This window comes from Acanthochromis polyacanthus, chromosome 4 (genome assembly GCF_021347895.1).
Source record: "Acanthochromis polyacanthus isolate Apoly-LR-REF ecotype Palm Island chromosome 4, KAUST_Apoly_ChrSc, whole genome shotgun sequence".
In the NCBI taxonomy this organism is placed as follows: domain Eukaryota; kingdom Metazoa; phylum Chordata; class Actinopteri; family Pomacentridae; genus Acanthochromis; species Acanthochromis polyacanthus.
In genome coordinates this window covers 40577124-40593758 of record NC_067116.1, presented here as the reverse complement: position 1 = coordinate 40593758, position 16635 = coordinate 40577124, and the positions used below count along the sequence as shown (strand labels likewise).

General features: G+C 42.2%; 2 protein-coding genes across 6 annotated transcripts in view; one reads left to right on the top strand and one right to left on the bottom strand.

Moving 5' to 3' along the window:
- Positions 1-9722, top strand: part of erich3 (glutamate-rich 3) — a 35005-nt gene extending 25283 nt beyond the window's left edge. For 3 of the 4 annotated variants that reach the window (XM_022210103.2, XM_022210101.2, XM_022210100.2), the window contains 7 exons: positions 537-717; positions 839-1025; positions 2556-2788; positions 2887-3030; positions 3157-3528; positions 5379-5510; positions 5602-9722. In XM_022210103.2, coding sequence (XP_022065795.2) covers positions 537-717; positions 839-1025; positions 2556-2788; positions 2887-3030; positions 3157-3528; positions 5379-5510; positions 5602-8933 — 4581 coding nt within the window. In that variant the 3' untranslated portion in view covers positions 8934-9722. Of the gene's footprint in view, positions 1-536; positions 718-838; positions 1026-2555; positions 2789-2886; positions 3031-3156; positions 5242-5378; positions 5511-5601 lie in introns of those variants that run through there. The other variant, XM_051946700.1, reaches the window with a different exon arrangement.
- Positions 9723-9835: 113 nt separating this feature from the next.
- tnni3k (TNNI3 interacting kinase) overlaps positions 9836-16635 on the bottom strand; it is a 30497-nt gene continuing 23697 nt past the window's right edge. For both annotated transcript variants that reach the window (XM_022210110.2, XM_051947628.1), the window contains 4 exons: positions 12982-13041; positions 12711-12880; positions 11295-11374; positions 9836-10235 (listed from right to left, as the gene is read on the bottom strand). In XM_022210110.2, the coding sequence (XP_022065802.1) occupies positions 10156-10235; positions 11295-11374; positions 12711-12880; positions 12982-13041 (390 nt within the window). In that variant the 3' untranslated portion in view covers positions 9836-10155. The remainder of the gene's footprint in view (positions 10236-11294; positions 11375-12710; positions 12881-12981; positions 13042-16635) is intronic.

Below are 16635 nucleotides of genomic sequence, written 5' to 3'. Positions count from 1 at the left end.
GACATATCAGTTGAGGGTTGTGTTATATGTGTATAAATCTGTATTGTGTGCATGTATTTGGAAATGCCATAAAGCAAATATTGACCATGTAGAGGATCAACGAACAACTTTATACTATTAAATAATGTAGAAACAGATTAGTGGTACAGCTACAGTAGGCAGAAATTTAGAAGAAACACCAGAATTTGAAAATATTTTCTCCTTTTGCAAGTTTTCCTTTTAACTTGGGTTACACATGAACATTAATTGTAATTCTGTTGACAATTTCCTAGAAAAATTTGATAAATTATTTGAGAAACTGTCAACAGACTTGCATTGTAGTTAATTAGGAAAAGTCCAGAGGTGAGACATGAATAAGAAAATGTAATTGACAGGAGAGTTTGCATTTTATTTACAACGTAAACTTAATCTGGATCTAGATAACAACCTCCTGTGTGAATCAGTCTTGTCAAATTTGGTATTTAAGAAGTTGAAATAATCCCAAACTGCATGAAATTGATAAACTGACCTCAGCTTGCCTTCTCTTTTCCATCCAGGACCCTCCACTGCTGAGGAGCTCAGTTCACCAGAGCAGAGTGGTTGTTAACATGGTGTACTTTGGCAAATCAGTGCATCTCTCCCATGAAATGACCGACATGAGGGACGAGGTCAAAGTGTTCCAGCAGCACTGTGGAGGAGAAAACCTGTGTGTCTTCAAGGGAAAGCTGCTCGAGGGAGGTCAGTGTGTGACGCCGGGTTGCGTTTGCTCGATACGAGTGAGACAAACCACATTTAGAGACGTGTAGCGGTGCCTCACCGGATTTAGGATGCCTTTTTTGTCTCTCAATCTCTCCATCAGAGGCTTTCCAGTTTATTTCAAGGAGGCACAGAGGTTTTCCCTTCAGCTTGACCTTCTTCCTGAACGGGCTGCAAGTGGAGCGGCTGAGCTCCTGCTGCGAGTTCAAACACAGGAAAGGCTCCCGACTCGGCGGCAGACATGGACACTTTGGTTTCTCCGGCATAGAGGGAGCGTCTCCCTGCTACAAGTAAGATAGACACCTGTGAAGGAGCACCATGTCTCTGACAGAAGACAGGAACTGTTCAATATAAACACCACAGAAACAGTCAAATGTCAATAAAAAGGAATAGTTCAACATTTTGAGAAACATGTGTTTGGCTTCTTGCCAAGAGTTTGATAAGGGGGTTGATACTACTTTAATTTCTGTATGATAACTAGGAAAATACAGACATTAGCATAAAGACTAAGAGCACCTATGACTCTGTCAAAAGCTGCCAAATGCAAAAACTGCCAACCATCACATTAAAAGTTCACCAGTTTTTTTTGGAAAGGTGCCATGACCTTAATGTTATTCCAAGTTACTGTGTCCAGCCATGAAATAGTCCCACAAAAACGTGCTGGAGATGGAGGCATGCCTTTCTTTTAGCTTTATAGGTGCTCCTGGTAAGTTTTTTTAGACATTTTTCAACCTAGATTTTATGCTAAGCTAAGCTACCCATCTAGGGATTGCAGTTTTATGTTCAAATCGGTGATAATAATTGTGTTTTATTACCAGTGGATCAGTTGTAGTGGTGAACCAACAGATAATTAGCTCTCTATTCTGCTGTTTTTTGTCATAACTTTGGTGCTTTAGCAAGAATTTCGGTTTGTTACTCAGTTTTCTTTTAAAAGCAGTGAGGGTGAACAACAAATGGGCACACATGCCATCAGTAGCTGTTTCTTCCTACATCTGCAGTCTATCTTTACCGTACAAAGCAAATAAAGGCAAAAACGTCTCAACAATAATCTTACAAAAGTTGTAATGTTTTAGATCTTTCTCACTCCTTGTAGTTTGGACGTAGCAAGCAGATGTTTTTAGTGAAAACCACTGAAAACTTAACCTTTACAAGGCCATGTTTCTGGAAAAGTACATATACTAAAACCACCTAATCCATAAAAATATTGATCAAGTCTTGCGAGGTCGCATTGTCGTAGACGTTCGCCATATTGAATTTCGGCCGGTATGCAACCCCGATAAGAGCGTCGTAATTGCGGCTTCGTTATAACGGCTCATACGGCTTTATTGTTTGAAATAAGCAAATTTGGGGCCAATGTTTATATCTTACCATTGGTCGACTTAAACATATGGGTGTGTGCATATTTTATGTTAATTAGCAATCATGAACAAGTCACACGTGTTTGAGCCGAGAATGTTCGGTTTGGGCTGTGTGTACAAGTAAGCGTGAACGAGTATACCCGGTGTTTGCTTTTTAAGGGTTAATTTACACCTCTTAATCATCCCCAAACAAAAGGTGATGAACACAGTGGTGCATTTCACTGGCAGATATTTCATCCTAGAGTTGGAGACCAAAACAGAGTTGAAAGGGAGTCGGTGAATATTCTACTTACAATTTTAGGATGATAACAAGCATTGCTCCAAGCATTGCTCCCTCTCCAGCAGCTATCGATGTGATGTTGATTGATGTTCCTATTTAAGCAAGAAAGAAAGTATTTCCTAACATGTCAAATATTTTTTAAGTCCCTGTGACAGTTGTGACTTCTTGCAAAAAATTTTCAGGTGCATCATAGCAATGGGTCTGGACAAAAAGCCGACTCCTCCACCCAAGAGGGTCAGAGAGAACGTAGAACGAGAAGAATCAGTCAACAGCCCAAAAGATGCACCAGAGATGGAGGCGGAGAGGACCGGTGAGGACGCTGCCTCCCAGTCAGAGTGTGAAACCAGTCAGCCACAAGACATGGAGACCCAAGTCGAAGAAGAAACAGCACCTGAGGAGGACAGAGTCAGAAATGGTACAATCACAGAAACAAACTAAAACAAGACTGCCTTGTAGTTAAAGATTTGTACATCTTTTACAAATCATGGACTTCTATTTTTCTCTCCACTTAAGATTATGAAGAAGACTTTGAAGCAGATGATGAAGCTCCTGCAGAAGATGATGTGAAAGAAGAGAAATCTCCATCTCCAGCCATCGAAACTGAAAAACAGGCTACAGAGAAAGAAGTCTCTGAGACTGAAGACGATGAAAAGGATGGTGGGTGAACGTAAAGTTTGTTATCGTAAATTAGGAAACAAAAGGAACCTCATTGCAGCATGTTTTCTGTATACAACCACCTTTTCTTTACTTTGGAATTTAAAATGCTGGATTTTTCTTGCGCAGAAGACATAAAGTCTCGTTCGGGCTCCAGCTCCTCCGGCAGCGATCAGGAGGAAAGCGACGCTGAAGACACAAAAGGCACCAACGAGGAAGAAAAGGCAGAGCGACCTAAAGAAGTCGATCCAGAGGAAGCTGCTGCTCCACCAGATGAAAAAGACGAACCAAATCCAGAAGAAGCCGCCGTCACTGAGGGAGAATCTGCTGTGGTCAAAGAGTCGGATGTTCAGGACAGTGCCGGTGACAGCACAGAGATCGACATCTCTGACACCAGCGTCCCCTCAGGGAACGAAAACCGACAGAGCGATGACACTTCAGGAGGCAAAGATGCTGAGAAAACCATAGAGGAGAACAAACCTGAGGAGGAACAGGAGAGAGGTGAGTACAGACCAACCGATACAGCTGTGGAGGTTTCACCTGAGTGAAAAAATCCATCATGTATGGAAGTTTTCCACTGTTATCTCGAACAGCGCTGTATTTATCTGAATCAGTCAGGAGCAGGTGTGTGAATGTTTGTATGTAATTTGAGCAACACGTTAATATAACCCTGATTAAAGCTAAATAATTACAATCACAGTGCTGCGGTATTGTCAGCTTGAGATTTTTAAGTAATAATATCATGTTTTTACATCTTAATAGTGGAAAAATTGCTTGTGTCTTTGTGTTCTTTCTAATGTTTCTTATTTGTGTTGTGATTTTCAGCCTCATTAATTTTTATTGATGAGGCTTTGAGGAATTATTGATGATAATTTTCAGCTGTATTTAGAAGCAGCTTCAAAATGTTGTTACTCATAATAATCATAAAACAGTAGTTGGATTGTACTTTTGTTTGCGTTGTTTATGACGGTGGTTTCAGGCTTCATCCTCTGAACCATAAAACCTGGTTGTGGTTTTTAAAAGCATTTTACTTTTTTTAAAAAAAATTATCACAACCACACAGTTGATCAAAGCGTGAAACGAAATCGTCACATTTTTGAAATTTCAACAGTCCTTTCACCAGTCATGTGTGATGTGCGGTTCCTTTAGAAAGCTTAACCATAGCTAAGCTTAAAATTGTGATATTTCATTAAAATCTATTTATTTTATTGGCCAAAAACAAATAATTTCCACCAGTTTCTGTAAAAAAAAAAAAAGATTTCCCTGCTACTGACAGAAAATCCGGGACTGTTCGGTTGAACTGCAGGCTGTGTTAAACAGAATAGAGAGGAAGTAAATATGGAAACAAATTAAGGAGACTGAGAGCAAAATACTTGATCAATACAATACATGCAGCATGGTACAAAAACGGCAAAGAGAGGTGCAAGATGTGAACAAGTTAGAAGAAACATTCAGCACAGTAGTGTGGAAAATGCCCATTTTGTACAGGCTGTAAAATGTAAAATATCTGTAGTATGCAGAGCCATAATCATTTTTTCCAGTATTTTAATCATGTTTCCACAGAGTTGTACGACTTTATATTTGCAGTGAAAATGAACCCACAGTGAGTAAAAATGAAACAGGAGCAAAAAATGCTCAGAAACCCCTTGGAGTTCAGAGGGTTAAACAGCCTGTTTTCATAAAGTTTGTCTTAAAGCTGCTTTGTGTAGTTTTGTTTAAAATGAAATAAGCATTTCAAAATACAGCTCAACAAACAAAGGGAAGAGCTCTCAGGGGGAGAAACTGCAATCTGACAAAAGCAAACAAGTGGCCAATAAGGGAAAAAAACATTTGCATACTGTACAGTATTTCAAAAAGCTCAAAATATGCAGCAGTGAAGAGCTGCTGCATATTCATGTACAGCGTTTACCCAAACAAATCTGCTTCTGCAAGTTTGCAAATAACTTGCACACGTTAGAAAATCTGCCATTAATGAAAGTAGAGTTGGAGGAAATGTATTTCCTCAGTCAAAGTTACTTTCACAAGTGGTTTTCTGAAGTTACATTAAAGTAGGTTTAAAATAGGAAGCTGTTGAATTTTGCATCATGTTTCCATGTTGGTTGTGTACTTCTTTTTCTGTGCATGTTGATCATGATTTTGCATGTTGTGTTGCTGCATTATGTTTGCACCTGCAAGGACGAAATAAATATGTCTTTATGGGTGTACGTTGCATCATTTTCTGGTTTCTTTGTCATTTCATTTGCATTGCACATTGCTGTGTTCATTGTAACTTTTGGACACCATTCGTCCACATGACCAGCTCACAGAAACTCACATAACTGCACGTGCCATGTGTCTTTGTCTGTCACAAGCCAAATCTGTGCAGGAGAAGCTGGCAGAAGCCATATTGAAGGAGTCGCAGTGCAGCTCTGAGCCTGAACTGAGCGACACCAGCACTGAAGAAGATGATTCCTCAGATAAAGGCCCCAAACAAGACAACAAAGGTGCCAGTTTTTTTTTTAATGTTATGAATCTGCAAACTACATAAAATACCACTTCTGTCTTTGTAAACTCGATCAAATTTGTATTTTGCAGATGCAGTTCCCGAGAAAGTTGTCACATTTACAGATCAACCGCAGACCCTCGTAGAACCGACAAAACTTGAGGAAAGTGAGACAAGTGAAGGTGAGGTGGCACAGGAGCAAGAAGAGACGTCTGAAACAAAAGAGCAGAAAGATGAAGAGCCTCAGGAGAACAGTGATGACACCAAAGATGAGAAGGTCAGCGAGGTTGAGGAGGATGAAAAGGCTGCAGAGGAGGAGAAATCAGAGGATGCAGGCGAATCTCTGCATCCTGTAAGCGAAGAGAACGCGGCACAAGATGACAAGACCGCAGATCCGCTTGAAGAAACGCCGACTGAACCCCCTGATGTTGAGGCTGCAGAGGAAGATGAAGGCGAGGAGGGGAAAACTGACATTCAGCACGACGAGACGGGGCAAGGGGGAAAAAGCGGAGAAGAGGATGAGTCATCGGTATCAGAGCCGAATAAAAAGGCTGATGAGACAGCAGATAATGCGGAGGCGGAGGCGATGACAGCAAGCGAGACAATGGAGATGAAAGCGGAGTCCTCAGAGGAGCAAGAGGCCCTCAGCCGTGAAGAGGCACCTGTAGCCGACACAGAGGAGAGGCGGCAGGAAGACGGCGAGGACGGAGCTGCAGCATCAGAAACTGAAGTTACAGCAGAAGATTCGAGCAGCTCGCCAGAGGGGAGCGGAGACACCATAGTGGAAAAAACAGTAGAAACAAGTACGGAAAATACAGAGGAAGATGATCTGAAAGGAGTAACAGAGGCTAGCCAGGATGACACTCCACAAGAAAGATGTGAGGGAGAAGAGAGGATGGAAAACTCTGCGGAAATAGATGAAAAGGTAGAGGAGCAGAAATCTGAAAAGGAAGAACAAACTCATATTCATCCAGATAAAACAGAGAAGGATGAAAATACAGAGGAAAGAGATGAGGATGAAACAAGCAGAGCAGAGGAAGAGGGTAAAGATGAAAGTAAGGCAGATGAAACGATAGACAAAAAGGACATCACTGCAGAGGGAGCTGATAGTGGCACAAATATTGAAGGAAAGCAAAATGAAGCCGAGAAAACCGTGGTTGAGGAGGATACAGTCGCAAATGAAGAGAAGGTGGAAGAACCAGAAAAGACAGAAAAAGATGAGACTAGTGAATGTGTCGAGAATAAAAATGATGAGCTACAATCTGAAGAAAAGGGAGCTGACACAGCTAATGAGGGTGAAGACAGAAGTGAGACAAACACAGCTGTCGAAGACAAAAACGATGAGGCAGGAAAGTCCGAGCACAAAGCAGAGCAGAGTGAAACCAAGGAGGGTGAAAATGGTGACGAATGTGAAGAGAAAAGAGATAAGACTGTAGGAGAAGAAGGAGAAAAATCTACCATTACAGAAGAACTCGAGAAGAGTGAAGATGCAGACTTAGATAAAGATAATGGGAAAAAATCTCCTGAAAATGTAGTTGAGTCAGAGGATGTAGGTGACGGTGAAGCAGCAGATGGGACTAAAACAACGGAAGAAGTGCTAAACGATGTGAAAGAGGCTGAAAATGTGAAGAGAGAGCCTGAGAGAGCGAGTAACAGCAGTGAAAAGGGAGAAATTGATGCTGAAAATGGGGAGATTTCCACTGGAGCTGAGAGCAAACCTCGTGAGGATGAGGGAGACGACTTGAAAGCAGCAGAGAACGGTGAAGGAGTAAGACAAAGAGAGGAACATACTGAAGACGAGATCATAGATAGAAAAGAAGTAACTGTGGAGTCTGAAAAAGATGAGGCCGGCGAGGTTGATCCTGATGTTAATCTGGTAGAAACTGAAGCTCAGAAAGAGGATGAAAGTGCAGAAAAGCAGGATGAATTAACTAAAAATGAGTCGGAACCAGAAACATCTGTTGTGGAAATAAAAGAAGATCCTAAATTAGATGACCAAACAGGCATAGAGAAGACAGAAAAAGATGAAAATGGCAACAAGTCCGATGTTGGTAATGAAAATAAAGAGTCAGGCTTGATCGAAAAGATCAACAATGTCCAGAATATCATCAATGAGGTGACAGTTGTAGCAGCATGTTCAGAAGATCTGGAACAAACTTCTGCTCCAGTGGCTGTTGATTTAGATGATACTGCCCAACACTTAGATGAACAGAACAAGGAGCCAGTTGCAAAGTTTGAAACTGAGAAAGACCCCCACAGTGATGAAAATCCAGCCGGTGTTTCAGACGTCTCTGCTGCTGATGTAGAAAACGGAGCCGACACCGAGGAGGCGAGCAAGGCCTCGGAGGAAGGAGCAAGTGTTCTGCTCAAACCTCAAGCCCAAAACGGGGAGGCAGATAAAGCAGAACAGAGTGCCACCTTGAATAAAGACATTCCAGAGGTCTTAGCGAAAGAAGACAACTCAGATCTGGTCACAAACTGGGTGAACATGCATCAAACGTCCAAGTACTTTGAGACGTTCATTGAACCTTTAAAAGATCTGAGGGAGGAGACTTCAGACGCCGAAGGATCAAAATCTAATAAAGAAGAGACGCAATCTTCAGAGCTGCAAAGATCAGAGAGTCCAGGTGAGATGGCAAGGATGTCTGAAGATGAAGAGCAGAAGCTCAAAGATAAAACGGAGCCGACGGACGAAACCAAAGTGGAAGCTGTGGAGTCGGATCTGGACAGCATCCACGCTGGAGATGAGCCATTTGAGGATGTAGCTGTCAAAGATGCACCACAAGTAGAGAAGAAGATAATGCCAACCACAGGGACTGAACAAAGTGACATAGAATCTGAAAACAGGCAAGACGTGAGGTCAGAAGAGCACAAAGAAAACAGGGGATCTATTCAAGAGGCTCAAGATGCACCAATGCAAGGAATCAGTGAAGAAAATGGTTTCTCTGAAACCAAAGTGGAAAGTATCTCAGGTAGTCATCACTCAGGGGTCAGCGGCAAACCTGAGAGTGTTCCTGAGAACCAAACCGATGAGAAAACCCCAGAAAATGACCCTGAGATGAAAGATCTCCAACTGTGTGTCAAACAAGAAGAGCATCAAGATTCAAAGAGTCCTGAAGGAGCAAAAGATATCGACGAAACATCGGAAAAACCAGGTGAACCGAGTCGAGAAGTTACAGAAATAACCAATTTTACATCATCAAAGTCGGACGATGGAAGCCTAGAGGAGTCCCACGGTGGAGAAACCCAAACCAAAGTGTCTGATGGGACACTCAGCAGAGACAGAAGAGACATTCAGCTGATCCAAGACATCAAACACACCCTCAGCAAAGACCGACTGAGCAGTTTCTCAGTGGACGAAACTCTGTTCAGTCCGAGCTCGTATCCGTTACTGACGCCTGCGAGGACTGAGAGTGGACATTAGAGGTAGTGAGGCATTATTCCTTTTTATTTTCACTTTTACAAAGACATATATTTAAAAGTGAATATTTGAAAGAAAAAACTCAACTTGCATAGACAATCAGACTTTAATAGAGCAGCAGCACTTGTAGCGCTCATGAAGTGTTTTTCCAAAAGTAACTTAAAAGAAGCTCTTAGGTTTCTGTGTTTACATGACAAAGGCTTTATAAATAGGCTTCATCCTTCAGTCATTAGAAAAAGAAGCTGAGTAATGAGTTTCGACTGCTGCATCAAATGTTTACAATAGACCATCTCTTCCTATTGTTGCTAACAAAGAGGGATAGTTTGAGTGAGGTATCGAGTGCGGCTGCATTCACCTGTTACCTGTAAATGGATACTTCTCCACTCGTGCTCACAAATGATTGAATAATTCATAGCTGTTGGACTCCCGCAAGTTCACTTTGGCCCTGCTGCTCTTTACATTCCCACTGACTGGATACTTCAGCTTCCATCAGTGATCTGTAACTGAACTGTGTCTATGTTAATGACGATTTCGGTCCGGGCTAGAATGTAATGAGTGTAGAAAAACTGCAGTGGAACAACAGGAGCGCTAGTTTGGTTAACAGTAGTATCCGTGAAATGTTAAATCCTGCTGCTAACACTACCTCTACTTCAAAGAATATATACTTATCACTTGTTATATTGTTTAAATGTTATTTGCTTGTGAGGCTTCACTCTTTCCTTTGGTATCTGTCAGTGACTGAAAGCTTGTGTTATTAAGGCAGTTAAAAATAAAACAAAAAGAGCATGGACAGTGACTTTCTGCTTTTTTTGGCACATGTTGGATAGGTTCCAGCACCCCCCCCCCGACCCTAGTGAGGATAAAGCGGTGTATAGAGAATGGATGGATGGATGTTCACAGTTGAATTCATGATCATTCTGTACTTTATTGCAAAGCACATACATAAAAACAAAATTTGTCACACAAAATCCTTACAAGATGTAAAAGCCTCAAGAAAATACACCCCTTTTTTTTTTTTTTTTTTTTTTTTTTTTTTTTAACATACTGCAGTAAATAAATAAATCCAACATACGATTTTTAGGGTTACAATGCGCATTAAGGTCGGTTAGTAATATCTTTCTCTATTTATTTATTAGTCTCCTACTTCGGTTTTACCTAAAATGAATTCACAAAATGCCAGTTATATGGAAATTTAAAAAAAAAAGGTTTGGAGCTTAAAACGGGTTCAGTTACTGTCCTCGAAGCTGCCGCTGCTGCTGAAGGAAGAACTTAATCTCATGGTGCTCATTGGATCAGAAACGTACCCTGAAAAACAGACAGTGACATCAGTCACAATAAATAATACTGACAACTATGACATTACTACTCCTGACACCTAAAGCATCAGCTGGTGATATTCTGCATTAATCCTACTGTAAACGAATGTAATAAATTAATTCTAACAAATGATGGTTAAGTCGAGTCAGCATCCGTCATATCACGTTTAAAACTACACATGATGAGCCAAAGTGCATCCTATAAAAACATAATATTGTTATGGATTTAACAAGTTTAAATGCAGTTGTTAGGACCCTACAAATATATGCAATAATTCACATCCCTAGGAGTCAAAAAAGTTAATCCCACTCCATGTTCTCCTTGCTAGAGTTCTAAATGTATGTTCATCCACAACTGAAAATAGTCCAGAATAAGTGCATCTTTAACTCCTGTTTGAGGAACTACAAACAAGACTGTCATTTAAAAAAAAAAGTTTGTAATTGTGTATACAGATGGATGACAAATTACAGGAAAGTGAGGTGATATGGTGGCTCTGTGATGCTTTTGGGGGGGCATTTGGCTGGCAAATTAATATAGGGTTGTTCTAAATGATCACCTTTATCCTACAGTAAAACATTTCTGTCTGGATGGGAGCGGTCTCTTCCATCCACCGGGCATGAAGGGTCACTGAAAGGTTTGATAAATCATATGCTACAGCCTTGAAATCATCAAATTTCAGCTCATTTGAACTTCTATGGGTGATTTTGGACCGACGTGTTAGACGGCGTTCTCCTCCGCCATCGTTAAAACAAGAAAAGAGTTCCAGAGAATTAATGCCAAGACACACTGAAGCTGTTCTGGCAGCACATGGTGGCACAACACCTTAGTGTGACACTTTTTGTTGGGTTTTCTAAGTGACTTGTCGCCATCTGCATAGACTCTGACAGACACTTCATTGTGGGCTCTGGTCTTTCCTGGGTTTTGTTAAGAATAAGAAAAATACAGAATAACATCAGTCTAATCCTTTAAATTCTTACTGTAAGACCAGTACTTGATGCAAAACAAGTTTGAGAATTAAAAACAATAACTCCAAACTGCTCTACAAACCATTCCGATCAATGGGCGAGAACTGCATGCTCCTCCTCAGCTCCTCCAGTGTGAGGCCTCCAGATGCTCGCCGACGCTCGCTGAAAATTTAAAAATGAACAACCTCAGCCCTCATTCATTCATTTATTCACCTGCTGCAAAACAATACTTGTCCAGGAATATACATACTGCTACGTTTACATGGGGAAAGACAGATGAGACACAAGCAGAAGAAACTCAATATGTAATACCTGACCCGATGCCAGCCTGCTTTCCCTTTCCCTGCAGGAGTACTGTATACAAAATTGATGACACATTTAAAGGAGCAACGACAGACAAAACTGCACTTAAAATAAGAGTAAATGATTGTTAGAAGGGATCACGGATATTTGTTTACAGGGAGTCTAACCATGATGCTCAAAATTGGAACATTTAGTGCAATAAATGTACTATTTATGTGGTTGAAATGTGCTTTTTTTTGGTTAAATTAGGCACAGAGTCAACTTTTGATGGAGCAACACCAAAGTCAATACTGCACTGTAATGACAGCACCTCCTGTTACTGGGTTCTTAGGGACTGTTACCAGGCAGTCGCAGTGCAGAGGCACAAAGCCAGCGTCTAATAGAGGCCCCCCCCGCTCAGAACGCCATGCATATTTTATTAGGGTCCGAGCACTGACTGTGCCAAAGGACCCCATTGAAACCCTAGGGTTTCTTTTTCTTCTTCTAAACTCTTTTCCCGTCTTTTCAAACTCCACTTTGGCGGCCTAAACATACCCCAAAACGCATCAAACTCTGCATGTACATCAGGACTGGCGAAAAATTTGATATTTTATGGGCGTTGAGCACACGTGTGGCAAAATGGCTCCATAGTGCCCCCTGTAAAATTGAAAGCAGGAGTTCATGATGCAAACTGCTGTTTTTTTAACCACCTGTTGAAAATGGAGAAAAGGAATGACATAAAAATGAACCTCCAAACCTTTGGCCTCATGTAGATCAGGTGTGTTTGTTTACAGCATTTCTAAGCTTCTGTTGAAGAGCAGCGACGGGACTTCGTTCTAAATATTGGCAGCCATCGACTATGTGCTGAAAATAAGGCTGCTGCATTGAGCAGTAAAGCCAAGAGCAGGGTCAAATGCTAAAGAAGAGGAACCTGGCACTGGAGACACCCAGGGGAAGCTTCCTCCTCTGCGTCCTCACACCACCCCACCTTCATGCCAAACCTCCGTGACCTAGGCCAAGATCAATAACGCAGTTTGAAGAGGATGGACTGTAAATGGAGACGATGGATCCTGCCGAGGAGGAAGCTTTGACCACTGATGGCCTCCGACTGGAGCGGCAAACCAACTAAAGGCGATTAAGACGAGAGGCAGCTGTGATCCTTTGTGTGGTAAATTATCCTCAGCCTCTTGACCTTCATCTTCTCCAACTCTCTCACCTCTGAGTCCAGAAGGCGTAGGCGCGAGTGTTGAGAGCGTATTCAAGCTCAAATCGAGAGCGAAGGGCGGCAACGTGGCTCCGACCGGGTCCTCCTCGACCCAGCAGACAGTCGGAGGACGAGGAGGGCGACAGGGAGCCACTGCTGTTACTGGAGGCTGGAGACATCAGCTGTGGCACAGAAATATCACCACAATACAGAACATTTTATATTCCAAGTATTCCATTGTTGAAGCAGCTGATATTAAGGAATATGTGAAATGTTATTTTACCTCCACATTGCACAGGCACTCCTCCAGGTTGGAAACCACTTCAGAGAACTCAGGCCTGTCCTAAAAGCAAACAATAATCACTTCAGATGCATCAGGTACATCCCAAAACACACAAAACACAGGTGTATTGTCTCCAACACTCCCTGTATATTCTGCCTTATTTGAGTCCACCCACACATGAAGCAAAGGTGAACTCCACTTCAAAAAGCCGGCCTTAGATCTGCTGCCTCGCTGTAAAAGAACAAACACAGCCACCCCAGAGCTGCTCAATTATACATCACATCCTCAGACAGCGGCTGGCCTCTGTGTGCCTTTCAATAAACAAAACCAAGGGAGAAAAAGGGGAAATATTAAGAAAACACAAACTTTTATAAGCCCTCTCATTTTGGACTCTAATTTGCTCTACTTTTTGGTTCGTAGTGTTTGAGAGCAATCAAGTAATTACTGCTTTACAGAAGAAGAAAAGCACTTCACAGCAGTTTTTGTGTTTTTTTTCCTAGACGCATGAGTGTGGTGACTTTGTGGTGATTAAGGAGAACATTTTGCAATTTCAAACCACACAGTTGTTTATCTGAAGCAAATCCTCTTTCTTCATTCGTCCAATTGTTTTGTGTAAAACACCAGTTTCAACGGCAGCAAAACGGTCTCAGCACATAATACTGCCACCACCATGCTGAACAGTAGGTTTGCTGTTCCTGTTTTTCCAGGAGGTAATCCTCCTTATTCATTATTCTTCTGGCTATTTTTTTCCTGAAGGTAATCCTACTTTATTACTCCATTTACTTTGTGTAAAGCACAAGTTCCACAGGTAGCAAAACAGCCCCAGCGCATGATACTGCTACCACCATGCTAGATAGTAGGTTTGGTGTTCTTGGGGTCAGGGGCGGATCCAGATTCAGTTTAGTGGGGGGGCCACCGAAAAGTTGTAAGAAAAAAGGAAAGCTGCAACCGACCCCTCGTTTTTACAAAGTATTTTTCATGTTTTTTTCTTTTGCTCTTTAACGCAATAGGAAAGCTGTATTAACCTTTTCATTTTGCACTGTTAAAATTCAAATTATGATGGACTTGTTTCCTCGTTTATGTGAATTACAGCATCATTAGCTGTAGCGTCTGCCTTTTATGTAAAACTGGTAAGCTCAACAACAGTATCCTGAGGGCAATTAAGTGGCAATATTGTACAAGAACAGCACTATTTACAACCCTGTCAATTTCCACTTCTTAGAATGTTTACTGATAATTATCAAACCTAAAATAAGAAATAATATTCTGTACTTTTAGCAACTAGTTCTCAGCTGTAAACCATAAACATCACAGGGTTCTGTATACTAATCAGTCTAAATCAGAATGAGTACTACCCAGCACATCACAGTGAACAACAATCTGTGGCAAAATAATCTTAAATGTTCTGTGCAGTAATGCAAATTTTAAAATACAGTAAGTATCACTCTATATATTTAATAGTAAACTTGAAGACAATAATAAACAGTAGCAATATTCCATATTCTTAAGTTATTTAATAGTGCACAGCTCAGCAAACATCATAGTGTTGTGCATAGAAATCACAAAAAGCTGCTCTCAATAATCTTTCACAGTGGGCAGATGTTCTTGTTTCAAAAACATGGATTCAGATTCATTTATTGTGCTGCAGGTCCATGGTCCAGACGTGGCCATCGAACAGGCCGGGGGGTCTGGTACCGTGGACTTCCTAGAGCACCTCCTCTTTTTGCATTCTTCACATGCAAAAGCATAACATGCCAACACGGTCTCACGGGGATTCGTGAAACTGTCACGTCAGTTTTTGTTTCGGTTTCGTGCGCACCAACACGATGTCATGTTTTTCGTGCCGCTCACCACGAGCGAAACCCGCTGTGGTAATCACATCTGAAAGTGGTTTATACCGGCGGATTCATGACGATCTAAGCTGTCCATCGGCGTTTGCGGCCGCCGCTGCAGCCGCCCCTGCGGCCGCCGGACATTCTTTAAATTCCTATGCAAATTAGGCGGATTCATGACGATCTAAGCTGTCCATCGGCGTTTGCCGCCGCCGCCGCCGCCATTGCGGCCGCCGGACATCCGGCCACAACAGCGGCCGGATCACATCTGAAAGTGGTTTATACCGGCGGATTCATGACGATCTAAGCTGTCCATCGGCGTTTGCGGCCGCCACTGCAGCCGCCGCTGCGGCCGCTGGACATTCTTTAAATTCCTATGCAAATTAGGCGGATTCATGACGATTTAAGCTGACTATCGGCGTTTGCGGCCGCCATCGCGGCCGCTGCTGCGGCCGGATGTCTGGCGGCCGTGGCCGCGGCCGCAAATGCCGATGGACAGCTTATGAATCCGCCTAATTTGCATAGGAATTTAAAGAATGTCCGGCAGCCGCAGCGGCGGCCGCAAACGCCAATGGACAGCTTAGATCGTCATGAATCCGCCGGTATAAACCACTTTCAGATGTGATTACCACAGCGGGTTTCGCTCGTGGTGAGCGGCACGAAAAACATGACATCGTGTTGGTGCGCACGAAACCGAAACAAAAACTGACGTGACAGTTTCACGAATCCCCGTGAGACCGGGCTGAACATGCACACATGTTGTGTTGTTGTAAACTTACTCTTTCAAATAAATAGTCTCCTAACCCCTGGAAACCAGTGTTTATCCTGTTTTTGTGTTGCTCCTCGGCGACCCTAGACAGCCGGTTGTAATGTTTTTTGAGCAACACACCATACGTTTTTACAGTGAAGGTTCTACTATGGAACCAGTTTGACATGTTCAGGCGTTCTTTGTGTGAAAACTCAGAGATTTCAGGTTTCAGAAGGTGATTTTCAACTTTCTTTGTTAACTTTCTGCTTCAAATTTAAACTAAATTTATTTCACTAAGCCAGCCCTCTGGACTTCCAGTAAGCTGTGTTCCTATTGGCTGTCCAGGTGGCTGCTTGGTGTAATCAGGAACACCTGAGCAGCTCAGTGTCTTCCTGCTTTATGTCTGCAGTCAAACATTTCCTCTGCTTCTCTTCACTGAACTGGGTTTGGTTCCGTTGCTTTAGTTTGTTCTTTAGGCGTTGGCTTGCAGCTTCCAGCAGTAAAATCATCTTTGTTTTTCTTGGTGTGTTTTAGGGCTTTGTATTGGATAGTTGTCTTGGTAAATGTGGCTCTTTAGCCACAGTTAGCACATGGTGCTAATGTGTGCAGTGATAGTGTTTGGGTTGTGCAAGTTTGGTTTTTGTACGGTTTCATTTGGACGACTATCTTGAGGCCCCTCCATGTGGTTTAGTGAGGTTTTCTGTCACATTTCTACAAAGCAACCTGCAGCAGAAGAGACTTAGAGTTTTTAGGAAGTTCTGGAGACCAGACTTTAGAGCAGCAGAAACATTTGTCAGCAGTTTGAGCAGGAGAAGGTGCGCTTCAGAGTAGAAATGAGAAGGAAACCTTCTTGACTCGTGTGGTGAGGTCCTGTACAAAGAGTTTGAGCAGGTTGTGAAGTCTGTAGTTCTTTGGTCTGAAAGCACCAGAAGAGTCGACTCATTAAAGGAGAAAATGGGAGATATTGTTGGTTCTTCTGTCATTCTGCAGTTTCCTTAGACTGATTATCAAGATTCTATTTTAAATGATTTACCGTGTGAGCCCAAGAAGACTTCAATAAATTCCCTCAACCCC